The 27,120-nt window shown below is 39.4% G+C and overlaps 1 protein-coding gene across 3 annotated transcripts in view; it reads left to right on the top strand.

Moving 5' to 3' along the window:
* The window catches only part of SLC25A17 (solute carrier family 25 member 17), a 55,472-nt gene that overhangs the window by 18,364 nt on the left and 9,988 nt on the right, over positions 1-27,120 (top strand). For 2 of the 3 annotated variants that reach the window (XM_036865631.1, XM_036865632.1), the window contains exons 2-8: positions 3,579-3,639; positions 6,418-6,484; positions 7,847-7,998; positions 18,564-18,680; positions 20,049-20,194; positions 20,283-20,378; positions 22,439-22,521. In XM_036865631.1, the coding sequence (XP_036721526.1) occupies positions 3,579-3,639; positions 6,418-6,484; positions 7,847-7,998; positions 18,564-18,680; positions 20,049-20,194; positions 20,283-20,378; positions 22,439-22,521 (722 nt within the window). Of the gene's footprint in view, positions 1-325; positions 431-3,578; positions 3,640-6,417; positions 6,485-7,846; positions 7,999-18,563; positions 18,681-20,048; positions 20,195-20,282; positions 20,379-22,438; positions 22,522-27,120 lie in introns of all 3 variants that reach the window. The other variant, XM_036865633.1, reaches the window with a different exon arrangement.

Here is a 27,120-nt window from a genome sequence, read left to right as displayed (position 1 = left end):
GAAAGAAGCCAGACACAAGAGGTCACATCTTGCACGATTGTTTTTATATGAAATGTCCAGAATATGTACATCTATAGAGACAGAAAGCAGATTAGTGGTTGTCAGGGCTGAGCGGAGGGGGAAGTGGGGCATGCCTGCTTAACAGGTACAGGGTTGTCTTCGTGGTGATGAAAATATTCTGGAACATGATACAGGTGGTGGTTACACAATATTATGAATGTACTAAATGTCACTGAATGGTATACTTTCAAGTGGTCGATTTTATGTTATGGGAATTCCACTTCAATTAAAAAAATAATAATAACAAAGCCCCTTGATCACTTAGACTCGCAAAAAAAATCCTCGCAATGAACGCCAAGGAGCCTGCTTAACCCTATGGGTTTCTACTCTTCTTTGTGGCCCCAAGGAGGTTCAGCTAATCATTTAAAGGGTACGTGTTATATTTTATTTTTTAATTTTTAAAATATTTTATATTTTAGGTAACAGTTCTAGGTATTGTGTAGTGTGTTGTCTATGCCAGCGTCTTGCTGGCAGTGGAAACCCCCATTTCACCCTTACATCTTTAACGCTCACATTTAAACTTAGGTTTTTTTGCCAAAACCTGGAACAAATTCATGTGTGTATGTGTATATCCTCTTCTTAAATAGGGTAAAACTAGTAAGCTTTTTATTTCCTTGCCACTGCACGCCCCTCCCCCTGCCTGTACTTGTTTACTGCCGCCGGCTTCCAGGAATTGTGGTGTAAAGGTGGCATGGGTTCTGGCAAGATGTGACAGTGGCTAGGTCTGAGGGTTTCTGCCCACCTCAGGCAAGTTCAGGTTTCCATATTCACAGTCACTGCCTGGGATGGGGCCTGCCTGCCTGTGGTGGTCACGGTACCAGCTAGTCAACCGGAAAGTCACCCCAGAGCGCCCTTCTGCTTCCCTGGGCTAGGCCCCACCATTTGCAGTAATCCTGTTTTATTAGTTTTCTATTGCTGTTGTAACAAGTTACCAGATTGAATGGTTTAAAACAACACAAGTTTAATATCCGTAGGTCTGTAGGTCAGAAGTCTGATGCACAGCTCACTGAACTAAAATTAAGGTGTCAACCGGGTCATGTTCCTTTCTGGAGGCCCTTAGGAGAAAATCCATTTCCTTGCTTTTTCTGGCTTCTAGAGGCTGCCTACATTCCTTGGCTAGTGGCCCCTTTGTCCATCTTAAAGCCAGCCATGATGGGTTGAGTCCTCCATTGCCTCACTCCCACGTACTCTTCCACTTTTTATTTTATTTTATTTTTTTTGGCTACGTTGGGTCTTGGTTGCTGTGCGAGGGCTTTCTCTAGTGGCAGTGAGCGGGGGCTACTCTTCATTGCGGTGCGCGGGCTTCTTGTGGTGGCTTCACGTTGAAGAGCATGGGCTCTAGGTGCACGGGTTCAGTAGTTGTGGCTCGTGGGCTCTAGAGCGCAGGTTCAGCAGTTGTGGCACACGGGCTTAGTTGCTCCGCGGCATGTGGGATCTTCCCAGACCAGGGCTCGAACCCGTGCCCCCTGCATTGGCAGGTGGATTCTTAACCACTGCGCCACCAGGGAAGACCTACTCTTCCACTTTTAAGGACCCTTATGATTACGTTGGGCCCACTCAGAAAATCCAGACTAAACTCCCTATTTTAAGATCAGCCAATTAGCAGCCTGCCATGTAATGTAACATGTTCACAAGTACTGTGGTTTAGAATGTGTTCATCTTTCAGGGGGCCATTATTCTGCCTGCCATAGCTATCTTCTGTGCATTTCGGTCTGTGATTTCTTCTTTCAGAACAGCCTCACTCTGCTATTCTTTTAATTTCTGATCCACCATTCAGACCCCTTTTGTTTTTCTGTACAACACTTTTATATATAAATCTTCTCTCTCATAATTAGTGATTGGAATGGGGAGGAGGCAATGGTAGGTTTTCAGTTCACCATCTGGATCCAGTCTTTCCAGTACTAATACATTTTTAAGTGTTTTTTATTTTTACAGATTTGAGTTTTTTATGCTAGTCCTTGAGGAGGTAATAGACTTTTGAGCTCTTTGGACAGACTGTTCTCTTTATCTTGGTGTAAAATGTACTTTAAGGTTTCAAGGTAGGTAGGGCAGGGTCTTCTAAGTTAGGAAACTTCAGGTGTCTATTTAAAGCTGACAGGGAAGAGGGATGGAGGTGATCCAATTGTTTGAAAAAGTAGTTTCCAGGCAGGACTTTTCTGCATAGATGTGCTAGTACCACGTGATAGGAAGTAAAGGCCTTAATAACCTTGATAAGCGTTCTCCAGCTTTCCAGCCCCCATTTTTCTTGGAAATTGCCTGTAAGGTGAGCAAGGATGCCGGAAGAATAGATTTGTAGACTGTAAACCTTTACAGATCCAGTGTTTCTTGAAATATTAAGTATTATCTGGTTCTTACTAGGAAAGATCATTTATGTGGGAGCCATCTAAATTGTATAAATAACTGAAAGTAGAGTGAATTTAATAAACATTTATTTAAGAATCTATGGTATACAAAGAGATAAATGGATATTCTTACAATCCGGTGGAAGAGTTAGGTTTCACTGCAATGAGTGCTCTAAGAGACATATAAACAAGTGCTGTGGGAACACAGAGGAACCTGATGGGTAGGGGTGGTAACATTTAATTTGAGTTTCAAAGAGTAACTAATAGGGGACAATACAGTGTTCTCCCTTGTCAAACAGGCTGATCTATTTAAATAGATAAGAGACCTAGCACATTTTTGTTCTTATCTGTAAAGTTGACCTAGTTTCCCATTGTTATCATGATAAAAATATGTATGTTACTGTTATTATATCAGTAGCTTAAAACTTGACCTTATGCCTGAGAATATATACCACTGGGCCTGCATCTAGGTTGAGAACCATAAACCCACCTGGAGATATCATGCATATAATTTTATCCCTAACTGTATACTTGTGGTTTTTATCTGTCATAGGGCCTTATGAATGAAAAGACTGGTTGTTGGCTTCTTTTTTTTTTCCAGTGATAATTTTTGTCGTGTTATCTTGGATAAATTATTTATAGAATTTTTAGCAAAGATATTGTCCCTCTTTTTTAAAACACAAGCAAACAGAACTATTTTAAAGAACAATATGATTCTTAAACCCCTTTTACTTTGTGGTGAATATATTGATTAAGCAGAGAGTATAGAAATACATATCTGTTTGATCACTAGGTTTTTTGGTTTCTGGGAGTATCAGAGGAGAGCATAGGAGCAGTAACTGACCAGTAAAAGGTTAAAAGTCCATTTACCTGCTGTCTTGAACATGTGTCCTAGGTTGTAAATCCCTAAGTTTGTCATCTCCAGGGACCCACTACATTTTCTTTTTCAATATCAGAGAGAAAGAGATTTCTTCTGGAAAATTAAATATGTCTGTTCAAGTATGTAACTACAGAAGTTTGAACACTAATGATCCCAATAGATAAAAATATTCTGTATATTTGTTCACTGAAAATTTGATCTGATCCATTGATAATAATGAACTTTTGTTCATTTAAAAGTTGTGGCTCATTATTTTTGTGATACTGTAATGGCTAAAGGCTTTTCAAACTTTTCAGGGAAGCATGACAGCAATGACAGTATTTTTTCCCTTGGATACAGCTCGACTTCGACTTCAAGGTAAGTATCTTATTGTCATCATATTCCTGTTCATTTGGTATCAGGAAGCAAACATACTTCTCTACTAAGTTCTAAGTTAACATAGGATTTTCTGTTTCATCAGAAATCTGTTGTCCATTTTCACTAACTTTAAATACTTTTATTTTTGATGTTTGTGAATGAGTCATAGCCTCAGCCATTTTCTAATCTGAGAGACCTGAGTTGGCTTGCATTAGTAATTTTGAATCATTACAGTTCATTCTGATAAACAATATGACTTTTGAAAGGCACAATGTAGAGATTTTATTTTTTTACTGGGGGTAGGTTTTCTGGAAAGAGAACAGAGAATAGGAAACATGGTGGAGCCAAATGCCATTGTCACTGCTCATGTAGGCACGTAGTCCTAGTCTCCCTCTTTCACTTTATAGGGCTATGCGACTTTCTGTAACTCCTGCTTGTTCTTTCCTCAGTATTTTTCAACTTGAAATTATAAACCTATGCCAGAACTTACATGAAGAGATAAGAGTAAGATTAGCTTTGAATAAACTAATTCCTATATTAAAATCCTTCATGACTACTATTTTTAATTAATTTTAGAGATTTTGGAAAGGTAATAATTTTATATGACTCCAAAACCAAAATACATAAAAAGATAGGCAGTACAGTGAAAAATCTCACTCTAGACTGTCTCCTTTTCTCTCCCCTGTAGATAATGTCTTTATTAGTCTCTCAAAGAGCCCTGAGAGTTTCTTTATGTAGAAAAACAAGCAAATAATATATATTCTCAATTTCCTCTCTTTATTACTCAAAAAGCATACTTTTCACACTGTTCCATATCTTGCATTTTTCACTTAACAGCATTTTTTAAATATCTTTATTGGAGTATAATTGCTTTACAATGCTGTGTTAGTTTCTGCTATACAACAAAGTGAATCAGCTATATGTATACATATATCCCCATATCCCCTCCCTGTTGAGACTCCCTCCCACCCTCCCTATCCCACCCCTCTAGGTCGTCACAAAGCATCAAGCTGATCTCCCTGTGCTATGCAGCAGCTTCCCACCAGCCATCCATTTTGCATTTGGTAGTGTATATATGTCAATGCTACTCTCTCACTTCGTCCCAGCTTCCCCTTCCTCCCCATGTCCTCAAGTCCATTCTCTACGTCTGGGTCTTTATTCCTGCCCTGCCACTAGGTTCATCAGTACCGTTTTTTTAGATTCCATATATGTGTGTTAGCATACAGTATTTGTTTTTCTTTTTCTGACTTACTTCACTCTATGTAACAGACTCTAGGTCCATCCACCTCATTACAAATAACTCTATTTTGTTCCTTTTTATGGCTGAGTAATATTCCATTGTATATATATGCCACACCTTTATCCATTCATCTGTCGATGGACATTTAGGTTATTTCCATGTCCTGGCTATTGTAAATAGTGCTGCAATGAATATTGTGGTACGTGTGTCTTTTTGAATTATGGTTTTCTCAGGGGATATGCCCAGTAGTGGAATTGCTGGGTCATATGGCAGTTCTATTTTTAGTTTTTTAAGGAGCCTCTATACTGTTCTCCATAGTGGCTGTATCAATTTACATTCCCACCAACAGTGCAGGAGGGTTCCCTTTTCTCCACACCCTCTCCAGCATTTATTGTTTCTAGATTTTTTTAAAAATAAATTTAATTAATTAATTTATTTATTTTTGGCTGCGTTGGGTCTTCGTTGCTGCGTGCAGGCTTTCTCTAGTTGTGGCAAGCGGGGGCTACTCTTCGTTGCGGTGCGTGGGCTTCTCATTGCGGTGGCTTCTCGTTGCAGAGCACGGGCTCTAGGTGCACAGGCTTCAGTGGTTGTGGCACGCAGGCTCAGTAGTTGTGGCTCGTGGGCTTAGTTGCTCCACAGCATGTGGGGTCTTCCTGGACTAGGGCTCGAACCCGCGTCCCCTGCATTGGCAGGCGGATTCTTAACCACTGTGCCACCAGGGAAGTCCCCATATGCTAATTTGTTTCTGTAAGTTCTATGGGATAAATTCCCAGAAGTGGGATTGTTTGATCAAAGGGCAAATGTTTGTAATTTTGATAGTAATTGTTAGATTGCCTTGTACAGGGGTTTCCTAATTTGCCATCCCATGAGCCATACAGGTACCAATTTTAATTCTTAAGAAATCGGTTCATTTTCCTATTTTTATGTTCTCAAGATAGTCTTCAGATATGGGTAAGAAATTTGAAGTTAATTAAGGTAGGTTTTGTTTTCGTTTAGAATGCCAAAAGCAGAGTTCCCATCTTTTTGAGACCTTTTTTTTAGATTAGGGAACAGAGCACAGGGTTAAAACTTTGCAAACTTGAATTTTAATCCCAGCTCTGCTGCCAACTACATGTGTCCTTCACAGCTTTGTGTCTGTAACCTCTTCTCTGAAAGGGAAATAGTAATTTATTTCCTCTCTACTTTATAAGATATTAAGATAAAAAGGAGAATATATAACTTTGAAAAAAAAACTAGAGAGCCCTATGAAATGTAAGAAATAAATTTCTCCTGTTACATCTTTTACTTTGGAAATTAGGTATTGAATTAAAACGCTTTATGGTTCATGAATAACAGATGAAACCATGGAATCAATAGTAGGGAATTTAGCACATGGGAATACAGGAGGATCATTGAGTTTTGAGGCAAACTAGGGAGCTCAAAGAATAGGGTGAGAGATTGCTCAGGTGAGGTAAATGGCATTTCAGTGAAACTTGCTGATACTGAAGATAACAATTCTCAGAGGATTTAGTTTAAACATGTACTCTTTGATCTTGTAGTTGATGAGAAAAGAAAGTCCAAAACGACACACATGGTGCTCCTGGAGATCATTAAAGAAGAAGGCCTGTGAGTACTACCTTGTTCATCTTTGTTAGCTAGAGCAGCTCATTAGGAGATTCCTGGGCGTCCATCCTACTTACACTCACTTTCTATCCATTCCCAAAGCCTCACAGTGTTGTGAATTTGTAATTGCCTGACTCGTAAGTAGATACATAGTTGTTTTCATTTCCTTAAAGTTCTGTGGTTGACCATTTTGATTCTCGATCATGGAGTCTTACATGAAACCAATGAACAATAAACTGAAAAAGGTAATAGTTGTTTAGCTCATTCCTATCAGATGCATTCAGACCTGTGTACCTTTTTAAAAACTTTTTATTTGGAAATAATTTCAAATTTACAAAAAGTTGCAAAACTAAAATAGTACAAAGAATACCAGTATGTGCTTTAACCAGATTGACCTGTTGTTAACACTCTTCCGTTTGTGCTCATGCTTTCTCCCTCCCTTCCCCACTCCCTCCTTCTTTCTTTACTACACAGACACATACACACACCACACACAGACTTTTTTCAGAATTAATTTGAGAGTACATTACATACCATACATCAAAGCCCCTTACCCCTATGACTGACATTTTCAAAGATGTGGACCTTCTCCCCTTATTTTTCCTTAAATAAAATTTTTCTCACTTTAAGTTTGCCTCATGTTTCTTCATGATTAGATTGAGTCTTTGCATTCTTGGCCAGAATAATGTATAGGTGAAATTGTGTCCTCCTCAGGATGTCACATTGGAGTCACGTATTGTCCACTTGCCCTTCATTGGTTAATTATGATTTCTTAGATTCAAGTTAGCACTGAATAATTTTATTTTTCCTCTTTTGCAACTATAAGCAGTCTATGAGGAAATACTTAATTTAGTATCATACAGACTCAGAAATTCAATAGTTTACAATTAATTACTTAATTATTTTGGTGCTCAAATTGTCCCAGGTGTGGCCAGTGTGAGCTCCTTCAGTCTGATTCCTGTGCCCTTATAACATGCCCCCATCACTTCTTTTTTTTTGCACTTCTATATTTACTTCATTTTAAATGTTCTAGCCCTGTAATAAAATGTGAATGATGCTATATTAACTAACAGCCATGAGGAAATTGTCTTTAATTTTATATAGTAATTTACTAAAGCAAATTGAGGGGGGAAATCAGTAAATCAGTCATAGAATGTATGTTGTTTCTTTGGTATCATTAATGCTAGAAAAGATTTCTTGGTTTGGGCATCCTCAGAATGTAGAATATGTGTACAGTTTGGAGTATATTGTAGTGTAGGAGTGAACTTTGAGAATATGTGAATGATGATCAGCCTTTTCTAGGACTCTCATTTCTAGTGCCTTTTGTTCAGCATTTTTACTTTGCTTATTATGTTCTTCCCCTAGCCTGGCACCATATCGAGGGTGGTTTCCAGTTATCTCCAGTCTCTGCTGCTCCAATTTTGTCTATTTCTACACTTTTAATAGCCTCAAAGCAGTCTGGGTCAAAGGTCAACATTCTACTACTGGAAAAGATCTGGTAGTTGGATTTGTTGCAGGTAACTAAGTTTTCTGAATATAAGATATTTTTATATTTTATTGTTTATATTGTGGTCCATATACCCCCTGAGAGGTTATTTTAACACAAAGTAATGCTACAAAGAATGTAATTAGTTTTCTGACTTGACTCTGTGTGTGTGTAGTAAAAATGCATAACATAAAATTTACCATCTTAACAATATTTAAGTGTACATTTCAGTAGTAGGTTTACTTACATTATTGTGAAACGGATCTCCAGAACATTTTCATTTTATAAATGAGAAGTTCTGTACCCACTAAATAACAACTCCCCTTTCCACCCTCCCCCCCAGCTCCTGGTAACCACAATTCTACTGTCTGTTTCTATGAATGTGACTACTTTAGATGCCTCATATAAGTGGAATCATGCAGTATTTATCTTTTTGTGACTGGTTTATTTCATTCAACATAATATGTACTCAAGGTTCATTCATATTGTAGGATGTAACAGGATTTCCTTGTTGTTTAAGGGTGAATAATATTCTATTGTATGTATATACCACATTTTGTTTATCCATTCATCTGTTGAAGGACATTTGAGTTGTTTCAAGCTCCTGGTTACTGTGAATAGTTGCTGCTATGAACATGGGTTGTATGAATAGCTCTTTGAGTCCCTGCTTTCAATTCTTTTTGGATATATTCCTAGAAGTGAGATTGCTGGATCATATGGTGGTTCTTTTTTTAATTTTGAGAGGAACTACCATACTGTTTTCCGCACTGGTTGCACTATTTCAAAATTCCACCAGCAGTTGGTTCCAGGTTCTCCACATCCTTACCAACACTTGTTATCTTCTGTTTTTTCTATAGTAGCCATCCTAATGAGGGCAAAGTGATAGTTCACTGTGGTTTTGATTTGCATTTCTCTGACGATTACTGATGTTGAGCATCTTTTCCTATGATGTTGAGCATCTTTGGAGAAATGTCTATTCAAATCTTTTGCCCATTTTTTGAGTTATTTGATTTTTTGTTGTTGTTGAACTATAAGTTTGTTTTTTTTTTTTAATTTTATTTATTTATTTATTTATTTTTGGCTGTGTTGGGTCTTCGTTTCTGTGCGAGGGCTTTCTCTAGTTGCGGCAAGCGGGGGCCACTCTTCATCGCGGTGCACGGGCCTCTCTTGTTGCGGAGCACAGGCTCCAGACGCGCAGGCTCAGTAATTGTGGCTCACGGGCCTAGTTGCTCCGCGGCATGTGGGATCTTCCCAGACCAGGGCTCGAATCCGTGTCCCCTGCATTGGCAGGCAGATTCTCAACCACTGCGCCACCAGGGAAGCCCTATAAGTATTCTTTATGTATTCTGGATATTAGCCCCTTACCAGATATATGATTTGCACATATTTTCTCCCATTCTGTAGGTTGCCTTTCACTCTGTTGATATGTCCTTTAATGCTCAAAAGTTTTTAAGTTTGATATTGTGCCATTTGCATATTTTTCCTTTTTTTGCCGGTGCTTTTGGTGTCATGTCCAAGAAATCATGCTGAGTTTAATGCCATGAAAGCTTTTCTCCTATGTTTTCATCTAGGAGTTGTATAGTTTACGTCTTTAATCCATTTAGAGTTAATTTCTGTGTGTGATGTAAGATAAGGATCCAACTTCATTCTTTTGTATGTGGAAATCCAGTTTTCCTAATACCATTTGTTGATGTGACTAGACTGTCCTTTCCCCCTCTGAATGGTCTTGGCACCCTTGTGAAGATCAGTTGACCATATACACAAAGTTTTATTTTTGAGCTGACTTCGCTTATTTTTATCCTCTTAATCCAGAGAGGAGGGTCAGTTATCCCTGTTTAGCAGCCTGTACCCAGAATTTATGGACATAAGGTCTCTTTTTTTAAAAAATGAAAATTACAGTACCTTTCCTGCTTCCTTTCTGGGGTTTTTTTTTTAGGTTTTTTTTGTTTGTCTGTTTTGTTTTTTTGGACTGAGGATTGCATGCAATGTTTAACATGAACAGGACTGGCTGCGTAATTTTCAGGGTCCAGTATAAAATGAAAATGCAGGACTCCTTGTTCACAATTTATTAAGCATTTCAAGATGGTTGACACTAAAGCAGTAAACCAAGCACAAGACAGGTTACAGAGTCATGAAGCCCTCCGTGAGTGTGAAAGCATTGTCAGATGTGACAAAGAGTTTTTAGTGCACAGCCCAGTGTAGTCAGTATCACCATAGTCGTTAATACCTTAGGGGTTCATAGGGGAAAGGTCACTTTTGGCTGGGAGGTATCTCCTTATAGGAAGCAGTGCCTCTTGAGCTGAGCTTTGGCAGAATTAGTAACACTTGGAGATAAGTGGTGACGGTTTCTGGATGGAGAGAATGGTAGCAAACTGAGAGAATACAGGACCACATTTAGAACAGTGAGTTCTATAATTTTATGAGTGAGTGAAGTGAGTGTAGGAACATGAGCAATAAAGTTGGAGAGTTGAATAGGAGCCCAATTTTAGAAAGCTTTGGATCCTTGTCATCTGAGACTTCAGAAGCACTAAGGAGCCATTAACCTGATATTGTGAATATTTAGTTACTGTCTGTCTCAACTTAGTGGAATATGAGCAGGTATCTTTATCTATATATGGTATATCAAAGATATATATAAGATGCAGAGCAGTATCTTATATATACTTTATATATATAAGATATAGGGGCTTCCTTGGTGGTCCAGTGGTTAAGACTCCGTGCTTCCAGTGCAGGGGGCACAGGTTCAATCCCTGGTCAGGGAACTAAGATCCCGCATGCCGTGCGGTGTGGCCAAAAAAAAAAAGAAAGTTAAAGAAATATATTACATCTATTAGACAATATATATTACAATTATAAATATATCTCTATATATAAGATAACGAATACATCTGATACCTGCTTTTGTGGCATATGTATATATATATATCTGTTCCCCCCGCCTTGCTAAATTTTCGGTAAGAATAATTCCTAACATGTAGTAGTAGCTCAATAAATATTTGCTAAATAAACAAAATATTTGTTGAATTAATCAGGGTTTTATTAAAGAGATGGGAAAAAAGTAGGTCTCTTTCCTATGGGTTTTTTGTGTTTATCTAGTCTGTATCTAAATTAATTTATTTAAATGTTGCATGTTTAGTGTTAGTATTTTGTGGACTCACTTATTGATATATTCTTTGAAAAATTACTGATTTGGGAGCCACACAGTTGAATAATGTAAATGTCCATTTGAAATGAAAATGATTTGATTGAAAAATAGTTACCAGGCCAGGAGTATTCATGGCCCCCAATTTTTCCTCTTTACCTATATGAGACCACTGCTGTTTTTTTATTTGGTCTCTGAGACTTTCTTATGCTTAATACTCTCATTTTAGTCTTAAGTTGATTTTGATATAATAAACTTTCACTTGGACCAAATTTTTTTTATTGAGATATAATTGACATAATATTCTATTAGTTTCAGGTGTACAACATAATGATTCAATATTTGTGTATAATGTGAAATGGTCACCACAAGAAGTCTGGGTAACATCCATCATCACTTTTTTTCTTTTCTTGTGGTGAGAACTTTTAAGATCAACTCAGCAACTTTCAAATATGCAGTTCAGTATTAAGTATTGTCACCTTGCTGTACATCACATCCCCATGACTGACTTATTTTATAACTGGAAATTTGTGCCTTTTGACCACCCTCACCCCCAACCCCCGCCAGACCAACTTTCACGTAAAGAGTTTAACACACAGGGTTCCATTTTCTGAGGTAATAAATGAATACTTGTAGGTAGGTCACTCAGGATAGAAATCTGGAAGTCTTCATAGAGGGTGCTCTCTTACCCTCCGTGTCTGCCTGGTCTTCATGAACCATCAGTCTGTCTCTTAAATATCTCTTGAATCCATTCCCTCGTCTCCATGTCCATAGCCATTTCCCAAAATCAAGTGCCATCATCTCTCACTTGGACCATTGCTCTGTTCTGATCTCTTTGCCTCTCAAGTCTTTCTCACTAACATACTTTGCATAGTTCTGCTTGAAGTAGCCTTTCTAGAAGAATGGTTTTCAAACAGTGTCATAATTCAAAGAACTCAAGTTTGAGATTTGTTCAGTTGAAAAAATATCAGAATAGATCCAACCTGTAGAGGAGGAATCTTCTTTTTTACATAATTGCAACAAATGGCAATCTGGTATGATCTTTTATACTTGAGACCAAGTATTGGTAATACCTTGATTTTAATACTTTTTTGGGTTTTTTTTTGCCCACGCTGTGTGGCATGTGGCATGCAGGATCTTAGTTCCCCGACCAGGGGTCAAACCCGTGTCCCCTGAATTGGGAGTACGCAGTCTTATCCACTGGACCGCCAGGGAAGTCCCTTAATACTTTTTAGATTACTGCGGTTCATATGTATTTACATTTAAAAGGTTATGACTCACTGTCAGAGACTAACTCATATAACTTCCCATGAAACTACTAGTTTATGAAATATATGATTAAATCTTCTCCTTTTTAGGTGTCCAAAGTTGTTTGTTTGCTGTATCTGGCATCCCATTATCTACTAGGTACACACAACCCCTTGTTATTCTCTCTCACTGTGCTCTGCTCATTTTCTTTCTAACTCTTATGCAGTTTATAATTACAATAGATCCTCCCATACCTAAAACAGCTAGACTGGTATGGTAGGGCAGTTAATTTTAAAAAGTCAGTGGAAGTAGGGACTATCATAAATAGCCTACATGCCTTAAGTATTTTATTTTAACCTAAGATATGTGAATATATACTTCTCCAATTTTTTGTATGGCCAAGGCATATCCACTCACTGATGGAAGTTTTGTGCTTTTTTTCTTGTATAACCCATACCTGTAAATGCTTTGCCTACTGTAACAGATATGACCGACATAAGCAGGTTTGAGAAAAGACATAATTCACTCCTGGTAAGCCTAAACCCCTGTGGGATGGAAGTAGAAGAGCACGGGTACACTAGGGAGTAGCCTACTGGCCGCAGGTATCAGCGTGCTGTGGCATCTGTCGGTGTGTCCTGTAAAGGGAAAGAGGAACACAGATTTATCTGGTGAGTCCATTATATGGAACTGGTTAAAAGAGATCCCACTGTATTAATATCATTCTAATTCACTTACATTCTGAAATGTTTTCTTGTGAGCGTGAGAAAAGAATGGAATTACGCTTGACGTACAGGGAGAACCCGTGGGTCTGTGTTGATTGTGAACATCATCTGTTACATGTCTTGTCAGAGAAATGATTGAGAACTGCTATTCTAATATCCGAATCTGATTATGTTATGCCCAGCTTCAAACCCTTCATTGTCTGCCGCTTGCATGTAGGATGGAGTCGTGGCTCCCTCAGCAGAAAAGGCCCCTCTCGTACAGGTGCAGGATAAGAGCCTAACATACGGGATCTGCTGTGATACTGCTTACCTCCCTATCTTGGTCTTTCCTATTCCTGTTCTCCTGTGCCAAACTGTGATTCCTTGAATAGACTGAGCCCTTAGTAACCTCATTCCTCTACAGCAGCTGTTGTCAGTCTGAAGCAGCCTTACTGCTTTTTTTTATCTTATTAACTCCTAGTCATCCTTTTATTCTCATCTCAAGCCACCTTCTCTTCAGGAAGCCTTCCCTGTTTCTCATGTCCACCACCCCCAAGTTTTATTCTGGGTTAGGTGCCTACCCTCTGTACTCCAGCTCTGTATATACCTCTGTGTCAGTGCTTACTCCGCTGGATAACAATAGTCTGTATATTTGTCTTTATCTTTTACTAGACAGTGAACTCCTTAAGGGCAGAGACTACATTTTTTTAAATCTCTGTATCCCCAGTGCTTGATACACAGAAGGTGCTGATTAAATGTTGAATGAATGAATTCAATTTAAAGGTCCACTCCTCCTGTAATCTTCATCATTTTACTAGTTGCCCTACGAAAAGTCTTGAATTCATCCTCTTTCTCTTTGACCCCGCCTCCAGTCTGTGAGCAAATCCTATTGCCTGTTTCTTCATATGGTTTCTAGAATTCAGCCCCTTCCCCCACTACCACCTGTGTCCAAACCACCACTAAATCTTGCCAGGATTATCTTCAGAGCCTCCTAACTGATGTCCTGCTTCCTCCTTTGTCCCCCTCAATATGTATTCAACACAGCAGCCAGTGTGATCATGTTAAAACATAAGTGAGGGCTTCCCTGGTGGCACAGTGGTTAAGAATCCGCCTGCCAATGCAGGGGACACGGGTTCGAGCCCTGGTCCAGGAAGATCCCACACGCCACAGAGCAACTAAGCCCGTGCGCCACAACTACTGAGCCTGCGAGCCACAATTACTGAGCCCGCGTGCCACAACTACTGAAGCCCATGCATCTAGAGCCCGTGCTCCGCAACAAGAGAAGCCACTGCAGTGAGAAGCCCGCGCACTGCAACAAAGAGTAGCCCCTGCTCACCGCAACTAGAAAAAGCCCGCGCGCCGCAACGAAGACCCAACGCAGCCAAAAACAAATAAATAAAATAAATAAATTTAAAAAACGTAAGTGAGATTGTATTATTTCTCTGTTCAAAGGACTCCAATTGCTTCCCTTCTCACTCAGAGTAAAAGCCAGAGTCCTTACCTAGTCCTACAAAGCCCTGTGTCACCTGGCCCGCCCGTTCTCCTCACTCACCCCACTGCAAGCCTCACTGACCTCTTCTCCAGGAACACTCCTGGCATGCTTCTGCCTCGTGGCCTGTGTACCTGCTGTTTCCTCTGCCTGGTTACTGCGTGGTTCACTCCCTCACCTCCTTTAAGGTCTTTCCCTAAATGGCCACACTGTTGAAAATGGTGCCCCTTTCTACCCCACAAAACTTTATCCCCCTTCTCTGCTTAAATTTTCTCCTTAACCTTATCCTCTAACATACTACATATTTTACTCATTTATCCTGTCTTACACCATTAGAACATAAGCTTCAAAAGGACAGGGATTTTCATTTTTTATTTACTTCTGTATCATCAGCACCTACTTAGCACATACTAGACACACAATACGTATTTGATGAGCAGACCATGGGTGACTGACTTGCAGGTCATAAACATTTACTTATCCTAAAATACACATAAAGTTATTTAAGAATTGCTAATTCATACCTCAGATAAAAAAACACCTATTAGCTAGTTTTATGTGTTTCCAGTTGCTTTTAGAAGGTAGGTTTAATATCAGTAAAAATAAAATTTCTAACAGCTCTTGTAAAAAATAGGCTATTGGGGTGAGAATGAATTCCTATCTTTTGAGATTTTCAAAAATAAAGTGAATAATCACCTGGTGATTGGATTAGATGCGTGGATCCACAGGGAACACACGACCACGTCTGGAGACATTTTTGGTTGTCACAACTGGAGGATGTTACTGGCATCTAGTGGTAGAAGGCCAGGGATACCGCTAAACATCCTACACAATTGCACCCCTGCCCTGCCCCAAACTAATAATTATCCAGCCCCAGATGTCAGTAGTGTCACAGTTGAGAGACCCTTGACCAAATGAATTTTATAGTCCTTTATAATTCTGTGATTCTCCGATTATAGGTCCTCTCTTTTTCTGAAGGTAGGGAATTCCTTGGAAATCACTTTTGCGAGTTTTAAACTCCTCATAACATGTTTTTATATCTCAATGCTTACCGCATTTTTACAATAATTAAAACAGCTTTTTCTCTTCCTGCTGTGAACCCTGTCATTGTGTTACAGTCACCGTAGGAATGAGTTTCATTATCGCCAGGGAGAACTAGGAGCAGTATTATTGTTACTCCACTTCTTCTAGGAACTTAGAGAGTTATTACTATTTATTTTATTTTCACAGAAGAAAGCCCAAATAGCTTAATACCCTGGGGAAGAATTTGAGAGCAGAACCTTACAGATAACTTAAATGAAGATGATACTTGCCATTTTTATGAAATTGGAATTTTTATCAATAACTCTTTTTGAATGCCAATGGTGTTATCATTGTTGTGACAGTTGAAGTTAATTTCCTGTCCTTAGGCCTTAAATCTGGTAAGGCGGGTTTGTTCCTGTAGTGTATCAAGTTGCATTCCTTTGTAAGGAGCTAAGCACTTAGATTTATGACCCTGATCTGCCATTTTCTTATCTCAGTGGTCATTGCACGTGTTCCTCAGAAGTGCACCCAATTAGCATTCTCCATTTTTGTTTTCTGTCCTTAACTCAGGAGACTCACTACTAATAAAACTTTGTTTTTAACATTTCAGAAGTAAATAGCTGTGTTTCAATTATCCTTGAATCAGTGAGTGATTTTAGTGAGTGTGTTCAGTTACTGTTCTTCATCTTTTAGTTTTGGTTCTGTTTTCTTATAAATGATTTTTTATGAAGAAAGAAAATAGAATCATTTGAATTGGAAGAAAAACAATTTCCTGTTCTTATGTAGATAAGGTATTAGTATTCCCATCTTAGAGCTGAAGTAACAGCCACGGCTTGGAACTGGCAGAAGAATTTTCTACACATAAATAAGCAGACAGCTTTCTTTATCCTGCAGCCGTATCCATCGTGCTTTAGTCAGAGTCAGAATCACTCATCATGTTCGTTTGCAGCTTGTTTTTCCTCCGTGGAATGTTGTCCTTTGCTTGATTATATAGGTTGCAAGTTTTTAGTAAAGTTTGGATCCTCAGGTATTTTCCCAGAACTCATAAAATGATAGTGGTTAAAAAATACCTCTCCATCTATTTTGGCTTAGAGGATTAAAGAACTTCTCAGATAAAAAGCTTTGAAATACAAAATGTTCTTATATTATTTAAATGATGTGATGCATTTTTGTACTTGACAATGTCCTTAGAATCCTCTCCATCTTTCAGCCTGTGTTAATAATGGGGATATGTAAGCAGAATTTTAAATAGTGGCTAAATCTTAATCTTTGCTGCATTGCCTCTGAAATGTTTTGTGTGTGCCTACCTCTTGAATAGAACATGAAGGGAATTTTGATTTCCAAAGAATTTATTTAATGGGCAACCTATTTCATTTGTTTAGAAAGGTATGTACACTGTGCCTGTCTACAGTATCCACAGAAGCTTGTGATCTCTGGTTCTGAGCTCTCCTGTCTTCATCTTAAAAAAAAAAAAAGTGGTAGACTGCTCAGTAGCACTTCTAGTCTGATTTTTCTGGCTGTTGATTTTTTTTTTGTTAAGTGATGCATACATTATATTGAATAGGAATACATTATAAAATCTGGGCAAATGGGCGTGTATTGATAGTCTTCTATCTTGGCCTCTTGGGCACTGGTGCTTTTGTAAAATGAGACTAGCAAGAATCTCTAGTTAAGACTTTTTCAGATTATGATCAATGCCTCAAGTGATAATGTATGAGTATACTGAGTCATAACTAAAGATGACTCCTTTGTGTTATGTGAAAAAATATAACAAATACAACTTATAAAATTATTTGATAATGCCTTTTATTTTGAGAAATGTGTTCTCACAATGTTTCTAAGAGAGAGGTGCCAAAATATCTTACTTTTGCAACTGCATTCAGCTAATGAAAATTTAGAATTTGAATTTCCTGGTGTTTTCACCAAGCTTAGCCTTCATGCTTTCTATATATAGTATGTTCTGAGATTCCTTAAATCAAAGCATTCTTAATCATGTTGTATTTAAATGGCTTTTAGTAAAAGATTTCTCTTCCTTATAATTGTGCCTCTTGGTTCTTCAGAGTATGGCTAGAGCCAGATAGCTTGATATACCATTGTTTGCTGAGTTTGCTCATTAGTTTACTTGTTAAGTATTTATTTAACAAACATTTATAAAGTATATACTGTGTGTCAGGCACTTTGTTACAAGTCTGTCTGGTATTTTTCTCTAATCATTTCAGGACTGATGAGGAATATTTTAATAACTCAAGGTGGTGTTAAATTGGGATCATGTGTTTTCAAAAAAGAAGCACCTGGCTCATTGTATTGTTCCACTCTGAGGCCACCTTGGGCGGCCAAGATCCCCATCCTTAAACTTGTAAGGATTATGATGCTTGTGAAACTGTTTCAGGTGTTTTTGTGATGGTTCATAACTACTGCTTGCTGCTTGCCTATCCTAATTCCCCAAGTGATGAAGAACTCTTCTGTGAGCCTTCAGTCCCTGTTGAAGCACTTTCAAATGTCACACTTTCTCTCATTTATTGTACTAGATCCATACTCACTTAAAACCATGTGAGCTACTTACATGAGAGTTGTAAATTGTGTGTTTTATGTGATATTGTCATGGACTTATTTAGCATGTGATCAACAAGTCACTTCCCTGTCTTAAAGCTGTTTTTAAAAACTGTACTTAGAACTCTATCAAAATTGCTACTTTGGTGGTTATATAAATTGACAAACAGATTGCCTCCTATTATACAAATGAGGAAACTCAGTACTCTCTTCATGTGGAGAAGTACTGCTGCCAGCCCTTCTGCTATCAGCAAGGCTTCTGAATTGCTTCTAACAGTAGTGGCTTGTGTTGTACCCTGGCACAAAGGGACACCTTACCTTAGGTCTCCTAGTAGGTCAGTGGCGTATAACTGAAACATTGGTGTGTAGCTTTAACACAAGACAGCAAAGCTTAACAGGTTACCTTTTGCTTTCCCTTTGTCTCTCCCCCTTTCCTTTTAAAGGAGTGGTGAATGTGCTGCTAACCACTCCACTCTGGGTGGTAAACACCAGACTGAAGCTGCAAGGGGCAAAATTTAGGAATGAAGACATTGTACCCACCAACTACAGTGGTGTTATTGGTGAGTGTCTCTTGGGTGAGTTCCTTTTTAAAGATTTTCTTTTCTCTTTGTATCTGGAATTTATCACCATGATAATGCTACAACCTCAAATCTCAGTGCCCAACAGTAAATATTTGTTTAGCTCACGTGTCTCTGGATTGACAGGGATTTGACTCATCTAGGCTGACTCCAGCCCAGGAGTCTCAGCTCCATGCGTCTAGGGGTCTCAGCTCCATGTGTTTCTCTTCCTTTTCCTGGGACCAACCTGAGCATATTCTTCTCTTGGTGATGGCAAAAGCACAAGAGGACATGCCCAATCATACAAGCATATTTCAAGCCCCTGTTTGCATTTTGTCTGCTCACATACTCTGGGCCAAAGCACAACCAATGGCTAAGCCCCAAGATAAGGGGTAGAGAAATATACCCATGGAGTATATCCCATGGAGCATAGGTGGGAGGGGATGAATATTTCTGAAGAGCAATCTGCTACTTTTTTTTCCCTAGTGTTTTCTTTAGATAAAGATACCAGATTAGCATCTGATATCTTTGTGCTTCTGCTTTTTAATAGTATTACATTGCCAGGTTCTCCTTTCCCATACTTCCATCTTTGTAATGAGAACAGTGGTTTTCTTATAAGGCAATCCTATAAAATGGACTCCAGAGAACTATCTAATCTTCTTCTTTTTTTAATAAATTTATATATTTATTTATTTTGGCTGCATTGGGTGTACATTGCTGTGCATGGACTTTTCTAGTTGCAGCAAGCGGGAACTACTCGTTGTTGCGGTGCGTGGGCTTCTCATTGTGGTGGCTTCTCTTGTTGCGGAGCAGGGCTCCAGGCACGTGGGCTTCAAGAGCTGTGGCACGCAGGCTCAGTAGCTGTGGCTCGTGGGCTCCAGAGTGCAGGCTCAGTAGCTGTGGTGCACAGACCTAGTTGCTCTGCAGCATGTGGGATCCACCCGGACCAGGGCTCGAACCCATGGCCCCTGCATTGGCAGGCAGATTCCCAATCACTGTGCCACCAGGGAAGTCATCTCTAACCTTTTTCTGTACTGACCTTTGTTTTGAAACACATGGGCTATCAGTTCACAATTCTGTGTAGTACAGAGGTCCCAGTGGTGGTGATGATTACTTAGGAAAACTTGACATGCTAACCCCAGGTTTGTCAGGAAGGGTTGCCTATGAGTGAAATTGGTCTCTCAATAACTTGGTGACGGTCAGTATCTGATGATTATTCAAAAGTAGTTAACTGATTAACTTGTCATTGCAAGAAGGAAATCTTGATAGAATCAGTATGATAGAATACTAATAGAATCAGGTTTGTGTTCTGGGTACATTGTCTTCTCTAGTTAGGGGATTGTCATCAAAGGTCCTTGATTTCTTGCTCAGATGCTTTTCACCAGATCATTCGCGATGAAGGAATCCTGGCTTTATGGAATGGCACATTTCCCTCCTTGCTGTTGGTCTTCAATCCTGCCATCCAGTTCATGTTCTATGAAGGTTTAAAACGGCAGCTTTTAAAGAAACGAATGAAGGTAAGCCCTGATTCTGAAAGCAGCAGACAATCCCTGACACCTTCTTGCTGTTTAGATTGATGCAGTTTGTTCTTCCTTTGCTTTCCAGCTTTCTTCTTTGGACGTGTTCCTCATTGGTGCAATAGCCAAAGCAATTGCCACCACGGTCACCTATCCTCTGCAGACAGTACAGTCAATTCTGAGGGTGAGTGCAGGGGTTCTCCCTGCATTTAGTCAAACAACATTCTAAAATACGTGGTTTCCCTGTTTGAAGCAATGTTAATAAAGCAGTAAAGTAGTCCGGAGCATTCCTCATCCATTTTTTCCATTATTTGATATTTTGCTAACCAGTCTGGCTGTCAGTTGGTTTCCTATTTGGTTTGGAACGAAGTTTACATTTGCGGTTTCTTTGGTAACATGCTGTCTCAGAAAACCCAAATATGGAAGACATTCTTTATTTTTATTTATTTATTTATTTTAATTAATTAATTAATTTATTTATTTATTTATTTATGGCTGTGTTGGGTCTTCGTTGCTGCTTGCAGGCTTTGTCCAGTTGAGGTGAGCAGGGGCTACTCTTTGTTGCGGTACGTGAGCTTCTCATTGCAGTGGCTTCTCGTTGTGGAGCACGGGCTCTAGGCATGTGGGCTTCAGTAGTTGTGGCACGTGGGCTCAGTGGTTGGGGCTCACGGGCTCTAGAGCACAGGCTCAGTAGTTGTGGTGCATGGGCTTAGTTGCTCCGCAGCATGTGGGATCTTCCCCAACTAGTGCTCGTACCTGCATCCCCTGCATTGGCAGGCGGATTCTTAGCCACTGCGCCACCACGGAAGTCCCGGAAGTTCTTTAAAGACCTCAGGAAAATATAAGTTTGCTTCCTTCACATTCAAGTTGATTTGCTTGGTGCCCAGGGTAGATTTTCCTTTATAAGATCAGAGATTCATTCAGGAGGAATAAATGATTTAGCTTTTCTGAAGCACTTTCAAATTTGTAGCTTTTCATTCATTCAGTTATTTATTCATTGAAATATTTTTAAGCACCCACTCTGTGTGAGGAACTGGGTGCACACGGTGAATAAAAGCCATAGTCCCTGTCCTTATGGAGGTAACAGAGGAGAGAATGAACATGTAAATAAGCAAAATAAATAGGTAATTGCAAATTGAGGAAACAGCTATAAAGGAAGTGAACAGCATTCTATGATTTAGTGGAGAGGGGCATGGTGGGGGTCTTCTCAGGTGGCATGATTGGAGATGGGCTCCTCTGAGGAGCCATATGTAAATCAGGACTTAAAGGAAGGTAAGGATCCAGCTGTGCAAAGAGCAGAAGAAAGAGCATTCCAGGTAGAGGGAACGTGATGTACCAAGAGCTTGGTGAATCCTAGGAACTGAAAGGAGGCCACTGTGGCTGGAACAGGGAGCAGGTTATTAGAAAAGGAGCAGGGAGCCTATAGGTAAGGACGAGATTTTATTCTCTCTACAGTGGGAAACCTTTGCAGGGCTTTAGACTAGAGAGTAATGTGATCTGATTTACAATTCGAGAAGATTACTGTGACTCTTCAGTGGTGAATTGGTCAGAAGGCTAAGAGAAAAGGAGGTTGTCAGGTTAGGAGGCTATTTCGGTCATACAGGTAAGATGTGAGGGTGGCCTGGACTATGGTGGTAGCAGTGGGGAGGAGAGATTCGAGGTCTTTTTGGGAGAAAAAAGTCAAAGGACTTACTGATGGGTAAAATGAAGGTGGAAGTGTAAGTATTTCAGTTCAAAAAGATTATTCCCTTCTGTTAAAAGTATTTTTACTAATGTACTATTTTTAAATTGGTACTTAATATAAAGAAATTCAGTAGCAGTCAAATAAATGTATTTTGACACTTTTATAATAGAAACATATAATGTGAAGAGCTTAGATTGCAGAGATTCTAATTAATTAGTATTTATCATAACTTCTTAAAGGATTGGAAGCCATACCATCAATATCTAAATCTTCATCGTGGGCATGGCTCTTTCTTTTGAGGTAGAATTTTCCCCATGATTCTCTGTAAAATGAAAATTCTCATGCTTGCTTCATTGAAAAAATATTTCTTATTTTCACTTATTTCATTGAAATAATTTATTTCAATGAAATAAGAGGATTAATTAAATCTAAATACTAATGGGTATTTTTATTACCATATGCTGTAACATGTTACTCCAACATAATTTCCTCTGCAAGTGGAAATTGAGATAAAGAAAGCGGTAGCAAGCAGTAATTATTTATCTTTTTTTCTTCCCCAGTTTGGACATCACAGACTGAACCCAGAAAACAGAACACTGGGGAGTCTTCGGAACATTCTCTATCTTCTTCACCAACGAGTAAGGTGAGCTTTGTAGATGGTTCACATTCTGTCCTCTCTCTTTTTTTTTTTTCTTAATTTATTTTATTTATTTATTTTTGTCTGCGTTGGGTCTTCTTTGCTGCGCACGGGCTTTCTCTAGTTGTGAGCGGGAGCTACTCTTGGTTACGGTGCACAGGCTTCTCATTGTGATGGCTTCTCTCATTGCGGAGCACGGGCTCTAGGTGCGCGGGCTTCAGTAGTTGTGGCACGCAGGCTCAGTAGTTGTGGCTCACGGGCTCTAGAGCACAGGCTCAGTAGTTGTGGAGCACGGGCTTAGTTGCTCCGTGGCATGTGGGATCTTCCTGGACCAGGGCTCGAACCCGTGTCCCCTGCATTGGCAGGCGGATTCTTAACCACTGTGCCACCAGGGAAGCCCTCTGTCCTCTCTTTTAACAGCCCTCTCTGCCAAGAAGTGGTTGGATTTGCTTACCTTGCACTTCTGCCTTGGCAGTGGCAGCCTAGAAACCTGTCCCTTGCCTGCTGTGCTCAGACATTTCTCACTTTAGGGGCTAAGTGAGATATGACAGCATTTTGGGAAATTATGGAAAAGTTTAGGTCCTTATTCTTTGTTGGTTACAAAGATTCAGTACTCCTTTAGAAAGGGAATCCTCCTATGAAATCCTGCCATTTGCGACAACATGGATGGACCTTGAAGGTATTATGAAGTAAGTCAGGCAGAGAAAGACAAACATGTGATTTCACTCATATGTGGAATCTAAAAACAAACAAACTCATTGATGCACAGAACAGACTAGTGGTCACCAGAGAGGAAGAGGGTTCAAGGGTGGGCAAAATGGGTGAAAGGAGTCAGCTGTACAGTAATGGATGGTTACTGGACTTGTGGTGGTGATCACTGTGTAGTGTATACAGATGTCAAATTATAATGCTGTATACCTGAAACATATAATTTTAAAAAATAGAGAGAGCCCTCCTGTAATCTAATATAGAGACCACTCTGCTGAGTAGTCCTCCATCGATGACATATCCTATCACCTCTCGTAGACAGAAATAAGCAGCTATTAGAGAGCAGCAGTCATAGCGGGAAAGGGAGGGAAGAGTAGGAAGAGTTACAACAATTATCATCACAATGATGACAACAGTGATGGTGATGAGGAGAGCAGCTAACACTGTTGAGTGTTTGCTATGTGGCAGACGCTAAGCCAGACGCTCTACCTGGCTAATCTCACTTAATCCCAACAACAGCCCTATGAGGCAGGTACTGTCGTCATTTCCCCGTTTCATTTAAAGAAATTGACCCCTAAGGAAGTCAAATAGATCAGCACCTTTGAAGCAAAAGCTGCTGTAACTTTATTACTGTTTCTAGATGTAAGATATTTTAAAATAAATTTATTATAAAGATAGAATATGCTTGGGATAAAAAATAAAATCAAAGATAAAGAATTGGTATAAAGTAAAAAATAAATGCTGACCATACCAAGTGTTGGCAAGAATGTGAAGCGACCAGAACTTTCCTTTGCTGGTGGGAATTTAGAATGGCACAACCACTTTGGAACACAATTTGGCATTTTCTTATAAAGCTAAACATACACCTACCATAGACCCAGCCATTCCCCTTCAAGGTATTTACCCAAGACAAATGAAATGCGTCTACACAAAGACCTGTGCATAAATGTTAATAATGGCTTTATTTGTAAGAGTCAAAAACTGGAAACACCCCAAATGTCCATCATCAGATGAGTGGATACAAGTTGTGGTATACCTATACAGTGGAATGCTATTCAAAAAGGAAAAAGAAATAATTACTGATACATGCAAAAACGTGGATGGATCTCAAAATAATTTTTCTGAGTAAAAGAGGTCAGTATGAAAAAGATTTCATACTGTATGATTCCACTTATATAAAACTTAGAAAATGCAAATAATCTACAGTGACAGAAAACATATCAGTGGTTGCTTAGGGCCAGAGTAGGTGGAGGGAGAGTGATTGCAAAGGGACGTGAGGATACTTTTGCAGGTCATGGATATGTTCACTACCTTGAAGATGGTGATTGTTTCATGGGTGTACCCATCAGTCAAAACTCATCAAATTGAAGTCATTTAAACTTCAGTAAAGCTATAAATATGTGCACACCTACTGTGTTTTCTCTCCTATCTCTTTACCAAGAGTTAGTCACTGTTAACAAAAAGTGCATGTATTCCCAGAATCCTGTATAAAACATATAAGTTGGGTATTCATTTTTATACAAATGGAATCATATGGTAATACTGTTTTGTACCTTGCCTTTTTGTAAAAACGTTACAAACAATTCTTCACATCAATATCTGTACATTTATCTAGTTTTTTTAAATGACTGCGTTTTTTGTTACATAATATGCCATAATTTATTGACCAATACACTTATGATAAATATTTAGTTTGTTTCCAGGTTTTTGCCTTTACAAACATTGACAAATGAATAGCCCATAAATTTAGCTTAGTATACCTCAGTTATAATTGTAGAGAAAATTCCTTGAAGTGGAATTACTTAAGAAGTTTGAACATACAAAATTTTGATAGCTATTGCCATGTTGACCCAAAAAGATGATACCCATTTCCAGTTCTACCAGCATTGTGAGAGTTAAGAAAGATGTAGTTAAGAAAGTTAAGAAGGTAGTGTCAACAGGAAATCTTTAGAGTTATATAGTTTTTAAATTCAGCGTGTTTTTACATCTTTCATCTTGTTTGGTTCTCACTTAGCCTTGTGCGTGTGGAAGGGTGACTATATTCCCATTTTTGCAGATCAGGAAGCAGGTTTAGAGAAAGTGACTTGCCCAACACCAGACAGATGCAGGCAGAGCCAGATGTTCAAACTCATGCTCAGTAAGCACTCAGGGGCCATTGAATGAATGTTCATCCACTAGAACGTTCTACAATGATGGAAATACCTGTTCTGTTCAGTAGGATTGCCACCAACCACGTGTGGCTGTTAAGCACTTGAAATACTGCCAGTACAATTGAGAAACTGAATTTTAAATTTTATTTAAATTTAAATGACCACGTGTGGCTAGTAGCTACCATATCGGACAGCGCAGTATACCATGCCAGGCCTCTCCAAACTTTTGATTGATTAAGAACACCTGAAGTGCTTATTAAACTACAGATTCATGCCTCCCCTCTGGAGCGGGGTCTGGCAGTCTTCATTTCTAAACAGACCCTGGTGATTCTGATGTGAGTGGATGTGAAGAAAATCAACACTACTGTGTATCTTTCCTTTACTACTGACACAGAGCACTTCACTTCTGGCACTTCCGGTCACTAGACGTTGCGTGGGGGGTTCCCCGCACCAGGCAGTTCTGTGTGATACCAGCCGGGCGTCCTGTGATTTAACTCCGTTCTGATGCTGCGTACCCGGGGATAGCATTAGATCCCACAGGTTAAGGAAGGGCTCAGTCCTAGGATGCTGACCCTCACTTCAGATGACAGTCACAGGTAGTCGGTCCCCAGGTTACACAAAACTTCTGTCTGACTTGGCTACGAACTGGAGGTTGCCATGACCTCCTCCCCCTTGGGTATGATTGTTTGCTAGAGCAGCTCACAGAACTCAGGGAAAGGGAAACACGCACGTTTACCAATTTATTAAAGAATACAGATGAGTAGCCATATAAAGAGATCTGGGAGGGTCCCAAGCACAGAAGCTTCTGTCCCCGAGGAGTTGGGGTACATCACCCTCCTGGTACATGGATGTGCTCACCAACTTGGAAGCTCTCTGAACCCCATACTTTTGGGATTTTTATGGAGGCTTCGTTATGTAGGCATGATCTATCATTAACTCCATTTCTGGCCCCCTCCCCTCTCTGGAGAATAGTGAGTGGGACTGAAAATTCCAAGTTTCTTATCACAGCTTGGTCTTTCTGGTGACCAGCCCCATCCAAGAGCCCACCAAGAATCACCTCATTAGAACAGAAGACACTACTATTACCGAGGAAATTGAGGGATTTAGGAACTCTATATCAGGAACTAGGATCAAAGACTAAATGTTAGAATAAGAAATGTTCCTAGTGCTCTTATCACTTAGGAAATTACAAGGGCTTTAGGAGCTCTGTGCCAGGAACTGAGGACAGAGACCAATATATATTTTTTCTGTTATCTCCCAGCAGACCTCACCTTGAGAAACATTGAAGTGGACTTTCTTGGCTTTCTTGGGGGAACATAATTCGAATTAGTCAATGAACTAGAAATTCATGGGTCAAGGCTTTTCATTCCTATTTATCACATGATTTGCTCCAAATAATAAGTTTTCACACATAGCAAATGTATAAAATGTAGAATAGCTTCTGAATGGAGCGCTTGATTAGCTTTAATCTCTCAGTCTGCGTGCTGTATATAGCCCTGGAGTTGCTGATGAACTAGCATGTGAGATTAATTCACTCTCAAAAAATAGCTTTGGAGACATCATTTACTCTGAACTCCTGGTTCTAGCTGAAGCATTCTTCTCTGTGGTTAGAGCAGTGGGTCTAAAGGGCTGGTGTCCAGGCTGGCCTCATCATCCTCATCACCTGGGAGCTTGTTAGAAATGCAAATTCTTGAGTCCCATCCCAGACTTAATGAATCGGAAACTCTGGAGGGGACCCAGCAATCTG

Source organism: Balaenoptera musculus, chromosome 10 (assembly GCF_009873245.2).
Source record: "Balaenoptera musculus isolate JJ_BM4_2016_0621 chromosome 10, mBalMus1.pri.v3, whole genome shotgun sequence".
Classification (NCBI taxonomy): Eukaryota; Metazoa; Chordata; class Mammalia; order Artiodactyla; family Balaenopteridae; genus Balaenoptera; species Balaenoptera musculus.
Note: the sequence above shows the minus strand (reverse complement) of the source record. Positions and strands in the feature narration are given on the sequence as shown.